Below are 14,843 nucleotides of genomic sequence, written 5' to 3'. Positions count from 1 at the left end.
AATTGCCATTCACACATTCTTATAACTAATAGGATTATGGGCGGTACAAAGGGATTTGAACAAGATAATTAGTTTACTTCTTAGCCCTCAATATAACAGGGGGAAATCTTTCTGAGAAAAAAGATAGACAAAGAGGTCAGAAAATGTGTGGGAAATGAGGTAAGGTCTTTCAAACAGGGGCTTCATCAACACTGAATTTGTGAAAAGCTCTTACTGGGTATTAGTTCTTTACCACAGACAGCTTGACTCCTTCGCTTGGGCCCCTGGAGGTGCAAAAAAAAAAAAAATTGATTGTCAGGTACTTTGTACAGCAAAGAGTATTCATTTAGCTGCAGAGACTTTCTGTCACTCATTTGCTGAGGAATAAAATAGGAAATTAAATGCAAGGCAGCAGTGCTGGCAAATTAGTGATGAAATGGCCCAAAATGTATAGCTGGAGTTATAAAAAACAGAAAAATAATGTTCTAAATTATATTTAAAGCATTTTAGAAACCACTAGAATTACACCAAAAATGACATTTCATAAACCTCTTGTTTCTTAGAATATTTTCACATAGTTCAGGTGTTCTTCCATAAGAGATAGACAACAGTTTGGCTGAAGGCTCTGGGTTAATCTTTATTGCCATGAATATTTGACTGTAGAAGGCGACGTCCTGCAGAAAAATCATTACAATCTCCATGTAATTCATCACCCAGAAGTATAATGCTCTTGAGGTTTCATCAACCTGCTATAAAATAAATTCTCGATTTCACAGGGGGTATGCATCTTATTATAAAAGATGCACAAGTACTGTATTACATCTGTGTTTGTTGTGTTATAGGCATGCTTACAGATCTTACAGATTTCTCAAGGTCTTTGGTTTTCTATACAAGTCATCTACATGAGCTGGGAATCTGTAGACAGTAATATATTGTGTGAATGTGTGTGTGGCAAGACTCTCACTTCCAAAGGAGCAGCAGGAAGCACTTATAGGTTCTGCCCATATTTTTCTGTCTCTAAAACTCCTATAAACCACCATCCTGATCAAAGCTGTCAGAAATTGTTAGGAAACATACCGCCCCAGCCAAGGAGGTATAGTGACCATGCTCCTCCACGTTCAGGCAGAAGAAACAGCAGGGGCTGCTCTTATGAACTCTCCAACAGCTCTGCTGAAACAGATCCTTCATTTAAGCATAGTGCATGGGGAGTGGGGAGGTCAGACTACAGAGGAACTCTTCAGAACCCAGGGAAGGGAAAAGACCTTCAGTGGATACAGAGGAGGAGGTGTTGCTAGTTTTAATTTATTATTTTATTATTTTAATGCCCTTGTTTTGATTAATGCAGATCTTTATATTTCAATACACAAAGGCAGTAGCTGTACTATAATACCTGCACCTATGTAACATGCTTTTATCATGTGGTTACTGCATATCTGTAAATAATGCCAGTCCCATCTGATTACAAAAAGGGTAGCCTTATGTATACGTGCTAAGTTAAAAAAATAAATAAATAAAAACATCTTCTTAATCCACAAGCACAAAATAATGAGCAACAAAATAAATCTTGCATTGGTAAGATTTGTGTCACCACCACAATGTGCTCCACTATATCACTCTGGATTACAAAATCTGTAACTAAATACCAGTCCTACACTGTAACCAAAAGTATAAGCAGAGATGAAGATGTTTGTATTCTAACAGGATTCAGAAGTTATTATGAACCTCCCAAGTCTATTAGCTAATTTTTGCTGAAAGCTTGCATCTGTGTTTAAATCCTTAGGGCAGTTTTCCAATGGAAGCATGGCATAAAAATATATGTACAGTTTCCTGAATAGTGTCTGAAGAATCTAATTGAATTGTATTTAATTAAATGGTTAGATAAAGAATTCTGCAAATGCAGAATAACCATATTAATATAATTACAGGTTAAAAGTAAGAAAAGAAAATGCATATCTTCATGGAGTAGATTTCATGTTGAGAAATATGATCATTTTTCAAATGTTGATAAATGATTTTACATTATAAACACTGAGTGATTATGCTAAAGAAGCTGCAGTTCTAACTGAGTACATTAGACATGCATTTTTTCTTTCTTTTATTTACAAAGGACCCCTGATGGAAGAAATGTGGCTTTGTAAATTTGTAATGAATATTAAAGTTTGTCATCCTGTCATGGCTCAGTGACAAAGTGCATTCAGAGCACAATGAATGCCTTTTTGGAAATTTGGACATTAAGCAATGCAATATTTCTAAGGACAAACATAACTATGAATGCTTTTTTTTCATCCCTCATGAGATAACCCTAGAGCTGCAGCTTGCACATAGGCCTGGCAAGCTTGCGTTATCTACAGTCCACATGGGGGCCATGTGTCACTCTTTTCAATGAAGATATATAGCTCAGAGTATAAGTAAAGAGGACCATCTGATTAATATACATCAACTATGCTTGTGTTACAGCCTTTAAATCAATGTTTGGCCATTTGTGCAGATGGTAGTTATTTTTCTTGTGAAATAATGTACTGTAATATGAAGTACAAGCAGCACACATTTCTTTGAGAATTGAAGATATAACCGTATGGTTCAGTGATGCAGCTGGTACATCAAAATGTATTAAAACAATCATATAAGCCATCCCAGTTCCCAGGTGATTTATAATAAAGTATTCTCTTTTAACCCTCTTGTTATTTAAAGGTCTTGGATAGTTGATACTGCTGGATTTTATTAGTACTTCCAATCGTACTTTGAGGGACAATAACGTGTTAACAATAGCATTTGTGGTAAGACAGATTTATAGAGTGGCAGAATAGTTTTAATCGAGGTAATACATGAAGCTTTGAAAATCTTAACATGCAGTGATGCAGCCCTGTAGTATATGCAGTACATATTCTAGTATCTTCTTCACTCTTTTCATCCATTACACTTATAGTTACAGTTAGAATACAATGGAGTCTATTCAATTAATCTAGACAGGTTATAAAAATATTGAAATAACTCAAATTGACCATTCTGTGACAGGTGAATATGAAACACATGTAGCACTATCAATAACAATATAATATTTATCAGAACATGCTAAAACTAATAGTTTAGGGGTTTTCTGCTTAGCCTATATGTTCTTGGACTAGTCATAACTGTAAAGGCTGCATAAAAGCTTCATCATACATAAATATCTTTGACGTTAGCAGGTCCACAGCATGACAACAGTTTGTACTAGACAGTACACAGACAGTACATGAACTGTGGTTTATACAGACATCCTTAAATTGCTAGTTTAGACTTTAGAGCTCCATAATTGAAGCCAATAGATTGTGCTGATTTAATGTGCAATACACTAGTTGTGTGAAAATAAATACACTCCATTTTATTATATCCTCTGTATAGTGAACCACTGGCTGATATTATCAAGAAATATTGTCAGTCTTGTCAACTATACAGAAAAGATTAGAAAAAAACCCAGAAATTATTACATACTGAATGAAGTTCAGACAACCTTGCAAACATTCGTATACCCTGGGAAGCAGACTTCAAATGACTGTACTGCACTGTATGTGATTTCAAATAAAGAAATGTGTTTTTAGTAGGCTGACTAATAAACACTGCTCACAGCTGATTAGGTTATGTGTCCCTTCATCACAGGTGCCAGATGTAGTGGAAACATCAGTGTGTAAAGACGTGTGGGAAATATAAATTGTAGGGATGAGCTTCAGTGGCAGAAATGAAAATGCATGTGATTTCTGTATAATAAGAGCTTATCTTGTTAAACATGACAGGAAGAGATGATAACAGTTAATAAAAAGTAGTATCGGGGGGTGGGGGTGTCACAACAAATTGGTAGGTAGTAATTTACCTGTAAAAACACCATCCTTAATAAACTGCGTACAGTCTCAGACAGAGACAGTCAGACTTCCTAGCATCCTAAGTCAATGTGGCACATAATAGCACATCACTTTGGGTAGCAAAATGTGTGCATTGTTAAAGAAAGAAAAATATTTGGCACATCCAATATAAAGTGTTCACTTTATTGTGACAGAAAGCTGCCAAAATCATGTATGTCCTTGCTGATGTGAGCTTTTCTAACTTAAACTCAGCTGTTAAGCACACCCCTTTGGTACATCTAAGGGGACTCTGCTAAAGGTTTGCTTCTTCTTTAAAGCCAACTGCAGTTCACAGGTTAAGAGTGCAGGTTCAACAGCTGTGTTCCTATCTCCCCTGCCATCGAGGGTCTATGCTCTCATTAGAAGCATGTGACAACCTGCTGTCAATACTGTTCAATCTAACGCTTTGTAACATGGACTACTTTAGTACGAGGAAAGTAATACATCTTTATGTCACTTTGATTTCTGGAGGGCTCTTTTGTTAGATTTTTTTTTTTCATCAGTAAGGATCAAAGTAGTCCTTTTCTTTAAAAGACATTTCATGAATTGCAACTGTGTAGTGGCTGCTTCCTCGTCTCTAAACTAGGCATTTTCAGCTTATGTTTTAATTAGTCCGGCAATGTCAAAAATGAAAGGGAAGTTAAGCAGGAAACGGAATGAATTATAAATCTTTTTCATAACCAACGAATGCATGAATACAACTCAAGATCTCTTTCCTTTCCCGGTAAAGAAATTATAATGAGAGAAATTGTGCACTGGCCGATGCAGTTTGTTGTAAAATAAGTCTATATTAACATTACAACAATTTTGGTGCTTAAGGTTATTACGTATGCATTTTAACATGCTGTAATAAAGAATCACCACACTATGATTTATATCCTTTAGAATGAATGTTTTATGTATTGGCAGCAGAGGCAGGCGCTTTGTGAAAAATTGATTCCTTACTGTTGTCAGGCTATATTGGGGCTCGTTGAGATTGAGGTTTGAGGTTGTTAGCATTTGTTCTAACAAGTGTAATTGGATGATTCTATCTATGTGGACAGAAGCTGATGTTTGTCAGATACTGGTACTATACTGTATGTCTTCCAGTTAACATTGGCTCTGTTATATTGTACCGAGCCAAGTAACTTCTACCTTTTCTAGTAGGACATTAGGACATGTTTATGTCTTAAGCAGTTTATGAGGAAAAGCAAGCAATCAGCATTATTATTTAAAACTACTGCCATGGCACATGGAATGCTTTTTGCATTGAGGTGAATTTAGTAACTGCTAGATTGTCATTCATGTCAGTGGATCAGCACCTAAAAAACATGAATGCAGTAGAATACTGCATTTAATCAAGCTGAAACATAATAACATACACACTGAATTATACAGGACAGTGTCTTTATTATTATGACAAAATCTACATTGTAATAAGCAGGTAGTGTATGTAATAAAAATAATTTATGGTAACCAATTTAAAAATCCTGCTCGTGATTATATATATATATATATATATATATATATATATATATATATATATATATATATATATATATAGATATATATGTTATTATTATTTATTTCTTAGCAGACGCCCTTATCCAGGGCGAATTACAATTGTTACAAGATATCACATTATACATTATTTCACATTATACAGATATCACATTATTTTTACATGCAATTACCCATTTATACAGTTGGGTTTTTACTGGAGCAATCTAGGTAAAGTACCTTGCTCAAGGGTACAACAGCAGTGTCCCCCACTGTTTTTCTGTTACATGCTGTTTTAAAAGGTTCACTTACCTTCCCATACAGAAACACAGAGACTTTATTTATTGATAAACACAACTTCTGAGCAAGTTCATTTAATCACCAGGATTAGAACATTCCTATCATGTAAAGCTTACTTGGGAACATGCTCCCTGTTTCTGTGATCAATAGGAAAATATTTATGTTAATACATACCAGATGATTTTGTGAATCTCCACATTGCTGACACGAAACAGCTTTGATCGGTCAGGGGAGGTATTTCTCAGATTACCTTTTAGGAAATTACTATATTAATTTCTCTAGTGATGGATGAAAAAAATTAAATAACTATGCAAGTGCACACTCTCTACATATTTTTGTGAAGGTTTAATTTCCATTTGTATTACCCTTTTAATACATTTAAACGTTTTAGTGTATAACCTGTCTACCCAGCTGTTTGGAATCATTTTCCGCCATTTGCTGATTGCTCTTCAAGAATCTCAACTTATTATTGGTTCTTAGGCAATGAGTCGATGGCAGTACAGATTTATATTCCTGCTGATCTCAGTCCAAGGGACGTTACCTTGGAGGAAAATAAAATTACCAGTAATTAAATTTACAGGCAGGCTGCCATCTTTAAAAAGATTAATTGTTCCACAGTTCAGAGGACAGCCTGCTGCATTAGGAACCTCCTGACTTACAACAAAAAATAGATTTGAGGTTTGTTTCTTCAACTAAGGATTGGCCAGAAAATGCAGTTCAGAGATCTGTTTTCCTCATGAGGAAATTGTAGAGTGCTATAGTAAGATTGTATGGCCTTGTTTGACATACAGTTTGTTGAACAAAATACATTTGTAGGTTTGTTTCTCCAGTAAGATTTTTTTTTCAAATGAAAAATAATTAATTTCTAAGTTTCTAAATTGAGATTATGCTTTTTAAAAAGGAACTCTCTTTTTTTGCTTTATGGATGAAATACATTGTAAAGGCACATTATTGAATTTGATAAATGGATGCCACTCTGCTTTATAATATAATACAGAACACATATCCCATTCTAAAGCAATAGAATTGATAGCCTGTAAATCTTGCAGCACCTGAATATACTAGAAATCTGTAAGAACTGAGGTTAGTTTTTTAGCTTTTTGTTGTATGAATGTTTCATCATTAGTTATACTTGCATCAGTTTATTTGGGCATGTAAATAAGTAATTTATTCTAATCACAAATATTGACACCAGCTGTCATTGTTTGAAGTAGAAGGTTCATTGTGTCAAATGTGGAATAATCTGATCACCGTTCTTCTGTCCAACAGAGCAAATGCAAAAGATTTTGTTCACATAACAAATTTATCATAATAAACATTTAATATAGTTTGTGCTGATGGCAAATTTAAATAGTTAACAATCAATTCTATGTACAGGATAGTTCAGTAATCATTGCAGTAAAATAAATAATACCTTTTATAGCAATGACGATCTAACCTTAATTACGTTATCAGACTGCTAACAAAGGTAGAGTTTTATCATCTTCTCTCGGCAACAGCATTAATGAAGCACATAAATAAAATTACCAAAGACAAAGAAATCCACAAAGGAGATGCTACCTTCTCTTTTGAAGCAAACTTGTTAGACACATTTCTCAAGCAAAAAGGATCCAAATATACAATCTACCAAAACATACAACAGCAAACACACCATGTTCTGCTCGCTCTAAAAAGCTCTAGTTAAACCCTCTCAGTGAGCAGGATATACACTATTGTGGAGGCCTGTCATATTGAAGAACAGTAGCTTTTGCTCAGACAACTTTGGACCACCAAGGACCAGTCTGTAATGGTTACAATGAACACATTAAAAAAAATATCCAGTTCAAGGTCAATATTCAGTTATGTTTTGTTAATTTAGAAAGAAAGCCATGATGAAGTACTATATATATATATATATATATATATATATATATATATATATTTCTCTATTGGATCAATTCATGTATTAGAATAACTAGGCATAGAAACCAAGAAAAACTCAATTCCTTCCACATGAAGTTAACAAGGTAACACCCACGTTGTATCCCAAGGTGATGGAAGTGAAACTTCTTTGCCACCCAATTTGAAGTCGGGCATGACAGCATTGCAAAACATATACAACAAAGAAGATAATAACTCACAAACTGAATTGCAAAAAAATGACTGCCTCAATGCCACAATTCTGGATGACTCGGAAATTAAAAACCTGAATGTCTTTACCTGAACAATAGAAAGCTGTAATATGATCATACAAACAACAAGGGAAATATTAAAGTGAAATGCATCACCTCCACTGTTTCAGTTATTTAAGAACGTATAGAAGATTGAGTTTTAGTAATAGGCAGTGCATGAAACCCAAGCTTGTGTCAACTCTAATTCTAAATTGTGGTGCACACTAATTCCTGACCTGGAATTATCTTGCTGCAACCCAACTCCCCCCCCCCACCCCCCAAAAAAGCTAAAATATTTGACAACTGATTGAATTTAGTGTATAGGTGATAAATGTGGCAGCAATATGTGTTTACTTGGTCAATGGTCAGGTGCTTTTGGACATTTTACATTCTTGTTTAACACAGCAACGATGAAAGAATTCACAATGGCTATAGTTTCCTGGGAGTTTGGGAGAGTCATCCAGAGCTGTTTGAATCAGATTCTTATTATTTACTGGTATGAATGGAATTGTCGGATAAGTCAATCAAATCCAAAAAGTGACTGTAGGCTGAAATGTTTTAGAAAAGTGCTTTGGCTGTTCACGACTGTTAGACTGGTTTGACTTCAACAGCTTTGCCCCTCAGTGAAACAGTTCTCTAGGTTTGTTTAGAATGAAGCTTACGAAGATGGACTTGACAGACTACTGCCTCGTTCCTACTGGGCAGATGCCACTGAGACAATAGAGAGATGGATTATTTTAATGGTTTGTATTAAAGCAACAGGCTGCAACCTGGGGTTTTTCACATGACTTTTAACTATATATTTTGTTGTAAATGTGGCATTCTAATACATGCCTTACATTTTACAGTTTGACATCTGTTGAAATGACTCCCAGATTTCAAAGCAATTACTGAACCAGTCAAAAAAGTTTTGCAGTAGAATGCTGTCTTTCACCAACATTCCACATAGTTTAATATAGTCCGGGAGCCAACATTGGAAATTTCACTATTCACAGAGCTACAGGTAGGTTTAATGGCATATGGAGTGACCTAGCCTTGGAACAAACTTACAATCGGGAAGGTAAAACAGCCCTGTTTAAAGGTCTCACACAGAATCATTCTGCAATGGAAGAAGATATCTCCTGTCATGACTGAAATTTCAGAAAAGGTGAAAGAAATGATCCATTTACACCAGGCTTCACAGGAAGGTCACCATGATAACTCAGCAAAACAAACAGTAACAGTAAGAGAACTGCTTTTGAGTCACTAGTAAGTACTGGTACATATATAAATCCATGGAATTCAAGAGATATTCCATTCTTGGTGAATATTGCTACTGGACAAAGAGCAGATTCACAGGATGTGCTCAATGCAAAACAAAAAGGGATAGAAGTACTGAAAAAAATAAAAGAAACAGGCAGTGACACGATTAAGAATATAAAGATAATGCCATTCTTCTCCAAAATGAAAAAAGTCACAACCGACAAGCAAGTCAAACAAATACATGCAGATGAAAGTAATGCGACAAGGTCTCTCTATTTTGCACAAAATATGGATGAGAAGTAAACTTGAAGCATTTCAATATGATTGGGCAGCATGTCCACCTTCCCTCTTTGAAGAAGATCAAACCATGGTGACTGGATTTGCTATGCGGAAGGGCCAAAAAAGTGATTTTATGATACCACTTCACAATGCCATTGATATTCTGTGGGAACAAGATTCTTTACAAGAATGCCCATTATCAACAGTGTATATCATTGATGCAATAGCTTTTGCCCAGAGATCTCAAACTCTGAATGCCTCTACTATTAGACTTACAGCAAAAATACCTGTGCAAAATAATCAAAGAGAGACCAGCAGGTTGCAATTGTATTCATATAGTTGGTGACCGCTATGATGTAGACATAACCTCCTCTCTTAAGGGGAAAGAAAGAGCTTGCCGGGGTTCAAAATTAGGAGTTTCTACAGCACGAGAATATGTCCCAGTTGATGACTTGCAAGTACCTGATTGGAAAGTGTTTTGTTCTATTGCCAAAAATAAAGGGAATCTGCTACATTACCTGAGTGAGTCTTGGACTTCTGATCACATCAGTCTTCCCTTTGAGCTCCATCTTGTCCTTGGTTGCACAAACAAAAATCCAGGTAAAACAATCCACTTGACAAAAGAAACTGTTATATTTCTTCCAAATTTGAGCTGTATAAAGCATGAGGAAGCAGACACGAGGATTATTGCTCACATTAATCATGCTGCTTCAGAAATGGGCTATGAGAGAGCAGTTGTGCAGGCAACTGACACAGACATAATCCCCCTCTGCATTTATTTTTCATCAAGAATACCTGGCTTACAGGTATTATGGGTTCAGAAGAAAGAAAGGTATATTCCAACCCATCTGATTTCCAAGCAACTAAGTTCTAAATTTAAGATTTCTGAGTCAGCTCTAACAGGCCTACTGCTCAGTGCTTACGTTTTTACTGGCTGTGACACTGTCAGTTATCCTTTCAGGAAAGGGAAAAAACAAGTTGCAAAGCTTGTTTTGGCTTCCTGCAATGATTTCACTGCCCTTGCAAGCTTTGGTGAGATACCATATCATGCAGGTGAAAAAGTGTTTGACAATGTGTGGCAAAGTGGTTGATAGTGTGCAGGTGCAGGTGATTAATGAACAGACAGACACTTATAATCCAGGTGCAAAGTTTGTTTAATGATATTTTCATGTCCAGTGCCTGACGGCAAAACAAACAGTAAACAATAAATGATGTTAAGTAATACAGCAGCGTTTATTACTTAATTTGTAATCCCTGGGTTTGTCCCGAAATAATAGTTACATTTTTATTATACACCCACACAAAACACAAAACACATACACAAATCCATTAGTTCGTGAATTAGTGCTAGTGGTGCAAATACAATTATTTGTGATACAAGTGCAGTGCTGTTCCGGGTTTGTGCTGGCGACAGCTCCGGAATGTGTTAGCTGTCTAGTGATAGCAAACAACAAATAGACAAAACAAACAAACACTCACAATACGGATACACAAAACACAGGTCCTTCCGGATCACTTTTCATAAACCAAAAACAAAGGAACAGATTACGTCGCTTCGACCCCTATTTATACCGTCACTCATGACCCCTTGGTAAATGATTGCAGCCACACTTCCAATCCGCGGCTGCCATATCATTTCCCTTCTGGGTCGATGAGTTAGTGTACTGAAGCTCCGCCCCTTTTCTAAATGAACGACTTCCTTTTAACCCTCGGAACAAAGTGTCAGGCAAAGTAGTCCAGGGTACTCAGTGCCAGGGTACCGTTACTTAGTGCCCTCACAGGTCGGGAGGGAGATTTATCACCAAGAATCATTGTATTTCTGTCACACAATGTTATAGCAGAGGTAAATGAACTATTTGTAAGGCAATCTAGGTAAAGTACCTTGCTCAAGGGTACAGCAGCAGTGTCCCCCACCTGGGATTGAACCCACGACCCTCCGGTCAAGTCCAGAGCCCTAACCACTGTTATGCATTTTTTACACAATTACAGATAAATAATAGTGATGGTCTTTCTAGGTATAGCAATGGATAGGCTAAAATTTGTTGCTTGATATAATACATTTTGCAAGAGCAGATCCTGAGCAGACCAAATCAGTTTTACTTCTCAATATCTATATTTTGTGATACAAAGCTCAAAATTTGTGGTATTTTTCGGACCCATTCATCCAAGATTTGCCCAACATGACTCCAAGACTAACTAGTAAGTGTTTTTATATATCCCTGAATATCTAAAAAACTACAAATGATACAACAAAAGTACAGAGGGATAATATGTTCCTTTTTTTGCAAGCGATTAAACGGTTGGTTGTAAATGGATGTGTTTTATTATCCGATTTAAAATATGGGTAAACAATCGGACAATATAGGTAAACGTGAAATAAAATAATTAAGAAACATAATTTCCTAATGAGTAAATACTATATTAGAAACAATCTTAGAAACAATCTCAAAAACAAAAATCTTGACCAAGTATTCAACCCTACAATCCGATACAAATACATTTTCAAGGATGGGAGGTTGTAAACTGAGTGACGTTGTGTGAGAAATAAATACACGGGGGAAATTATAAATGATGCACAGCTAGGGTGATCTTATTTTCTTCAACAAAAATAATTTTCAGCATTTTCACCAAACTTTTTCTGAACTGTTTTGTTCTATGGCAATTTTATTTGTAAAAAGTTACCACAGAAAAAGGCAGGGCAGCCCAGGTCTCTGTGTCTGAGGATGGACTTTGTTTCAGTTCTCAAAGTTTTTTTGGGGTCTGATACCTTGTTATAAATGCAATTTTCAGAGCACAAAAGAAGTTGTTGTAGGATTTATTGTCAGGGCCAACACACATTCATCACAGAGAACTCAAAGAACCCGAGCTGCCTAGGCCTGGGCCATTTCACACAATTACTTAAAAATGTGTATGTATCCCAATCTTATTTATTATAATTTTTTTATATAAATACTGCATTATTAACATAATGGTTTGCCAATGTGGGCTTTTAATTGGTTTGATTTCAGGTACCATTTTATATATTAACTAAGGTTTGAGGTTAAGTTGTAATTTTTTTTCTTTGAAAGTACACTAAGCGACAGCTTTATGATTTTCTCCCTTTTGCTTTTTTCCACAGAGATCTGAGTGAAAACCAGATTCAGGGCATTCCAAGAAAAGCTTTTAGAGGTGCCGTTGATATAAAAAACCTGTAAGTATTTTTATATTTTGTCTTAATATCTGTTTCTAAATGTATTCATTTCAAAAGAAACATTGGAGAATGTTATGGGAGGGCAGCCAGCTCTTACGAAACATTTACTAGTTATACAAATCTCTCTGAGTACGTATGTAATTATATTTTTAAAGACTTTTATTTCCATTATCACCATACAGACTGCAGAGGGACTAAACTTTAAATAAAAGCTGCTCAAAGATGACAAGATAGATAAACCAATTATGTTACATTAGAGATGGGGACATTCCTCATGTTTTTTTTGGAATACATTGGAGCATTATCAGCATGATTTTCAAAAGGAGCAAAATGGGTCGCAAAATAATTTTTAAAACCTGATTAATGTTACCACATCACCTGATTTATATTTTAAAAGCATCAACAAGTGAATACACAATTCATTTCATTTAAACCCTTTGAAAGCCATATACTTAGTGACCCAAATCAGCTTTTAGAAATCACTTTACAACCTAGTTCTTATTTTGTCCCTTTAGAAAATCATGCTGTATATCTTTCCTGCTCAAAGGAGATATTTCCTTGTGAATGATGCATGTAGTCCAGGTATGACAGAAGCAATATAGGCTATTTCATTAGATGATCAGCGGTTGTAACGTAGTTTTCTATAAAGAAAAGCTTTAAAATTGACATTGTCAAAGAATATGAGCACTGCTTTTTTGTGAAAAAGCTGTTTTTTTAATATCTTTGTTTTAGGTAACCTCTGTAACCATACTAACATTATATTTTAAATTGATACCAAGATCAATGTATCACTGTTGTTGTTGCCTGTTGCAGCTGGTTTAACTTTAAGTGATCTCCCATTTACAGTCTCTGGGCCAGAGCCTTTTCCTTTAGACAACCCCAGCATAGTTAAGTGCAAATGTCACCAAGTGACTTGAGTGCCCACACTCTAGCAAATGCCACGGAAGTCCTCTGTTTGTGTATCCATGTGTCAACTTGGCAAAAGCATCAAATATCTTCCTGTGTTTTATTTAGCCATGTATTATTTCCTAAATTTGAGACTTGTCAGTGTTCTAGTGGATTGGGCCCCTGCATGTGCTGTATAAATCATAGCACAGGCAATAGAGACAAGGAAAATATGCAGATAGGATTTAGGCTTTATTGTGAACTTCTATCCCCAATCATATAAAATTACTTCCACCTGTATCTAAAGAGACACTTGATTAACAAATGACAAAGTGTGATATAATTGCCAGTGCCAGACATCCCTGACTATGCTTTTGCTATACAGCGCAAGACTTTTGGTATCAGGGCTAATATCAAAATGCAATCAGATGTGTGCATACAGCCATAAAGCCATAAAGCCAAATGGTAGTGAAGCCTAGGTTTCACTTCTTGCTGCACAATTTATCTTTATAAGCATGCTTCAGTGCAAATTAATGAATCCCAAAACTCATGAATGCTCAAAAAAGATATAAAGCTACATAACATTTTTCAAATGGTTTTTTATAAAAACGAACTTGCTGAAACTGAAGATGCATAGTGTATTTGACCCTTGTGTCACTGGAAGTAAGGATATAAATGGAAATGTATAGCTTAGAAATAAGAAGCAATGCACTTGTCTTAGGACAAGCAAGACTTAAAATAATTATTGCATCTCAATTGGTCGATCCTTCCAACTTTAGAGCTGCAATATAAAACAAATATTGGGGGAAAGAGATGATTGGCATAAAAAAAGAACTGAGCCATGTAATCCTCTGAAACATTTTTAGTTCACAGGGCAACCTCAGAGTTTGTTAGTAACACAGTGCTGTAAAATAAAGAAATCCAGGAAACCAGGGAAAAAGCTGTGTTTTATGGTGGCCAGCACTGCTAAATGTTTCCCCGAGCCACAGACTCTCTTAAGTGGGGAGAGCTGATGATTTAGGAGATGTGAGGTAGCAGTGATTTATGCATCAACAGCTAAGGATAATGAGATATGGATAAAAATGTATATTAGTCCTTCTCCAAATTAACTTACAGACCGCATTAGGCAAATTAGATGATATTAAAAGATGTTGTCAATTTGTCATGAAACAATTTCTCTTTTGTATTGTGTCAAGGGAACAGTTTATGCCATTGTTTTAATTTAAATGGCTTTGATGAATTGATCAGAGGGCTGAAGAAAATTGGGGTGAATATATTTTATGACAGAATAAAAAGGCTATTAACTGAAATGTTAAATAAGTTAATCTTTTGAATAGTTCTTTTAAGTGTTAATGGTAATGTTGTTCGTTTATGCCATCAGTGACAAGAAGTATTGCTCTTAAGATAAATCTAACCATGCCTATCAATGGAAAGTCGTTTTTTTCTGTCTCACAATAGGCATTC

At 35.5% G+C, this 14,843-nt stretch overlaps 1 protein-coding gene across 6 annotated transcripts in view; it reads left to right on the top strand.

Moving 5' to 3' along the window:
- The window catches only part of LOC117421182 (slit homolog 2 protein), a 163,769-nt gene that overhangs the window by 86,497 nt on the left and 62,429 nt on the right, over positions 1-14,843 (top strand). For all 6 annotated transcript variants that reach the window (XM_034035243.3, XM_034035246.3, XM_034035244.3 and 3 more), the window contains exon 5: positions 12,423-12,494. In XM_034035243.3, the coding sequence (XP_033891134.1) occupies positions 12,423-12,494 (72 nt within the window). The remainder of the gene's footprint in view (positions 1-12,422; positions 12,495-14,843) is intronic.

This window comes from Acipenser ruthenus, chromosome 1, assembly GCF_902713425.1.
Source record: "Acipenser ruthenus chromosome 1, fAciRut3.2 maternal haplotype, whole genome shotgun sequence".
In the NCBI taxonomy this organism is placed as follows: domain Eukaryota; kingdom Metazoa; phylum Chordata; class Actinopteri; order Acipenseriformes; family Acipenseridae; genus Acipenser; species Acipenser ruthenus.
This window is presented reverse-complemented; position numbering and strand designations above follow the sequence as displayed.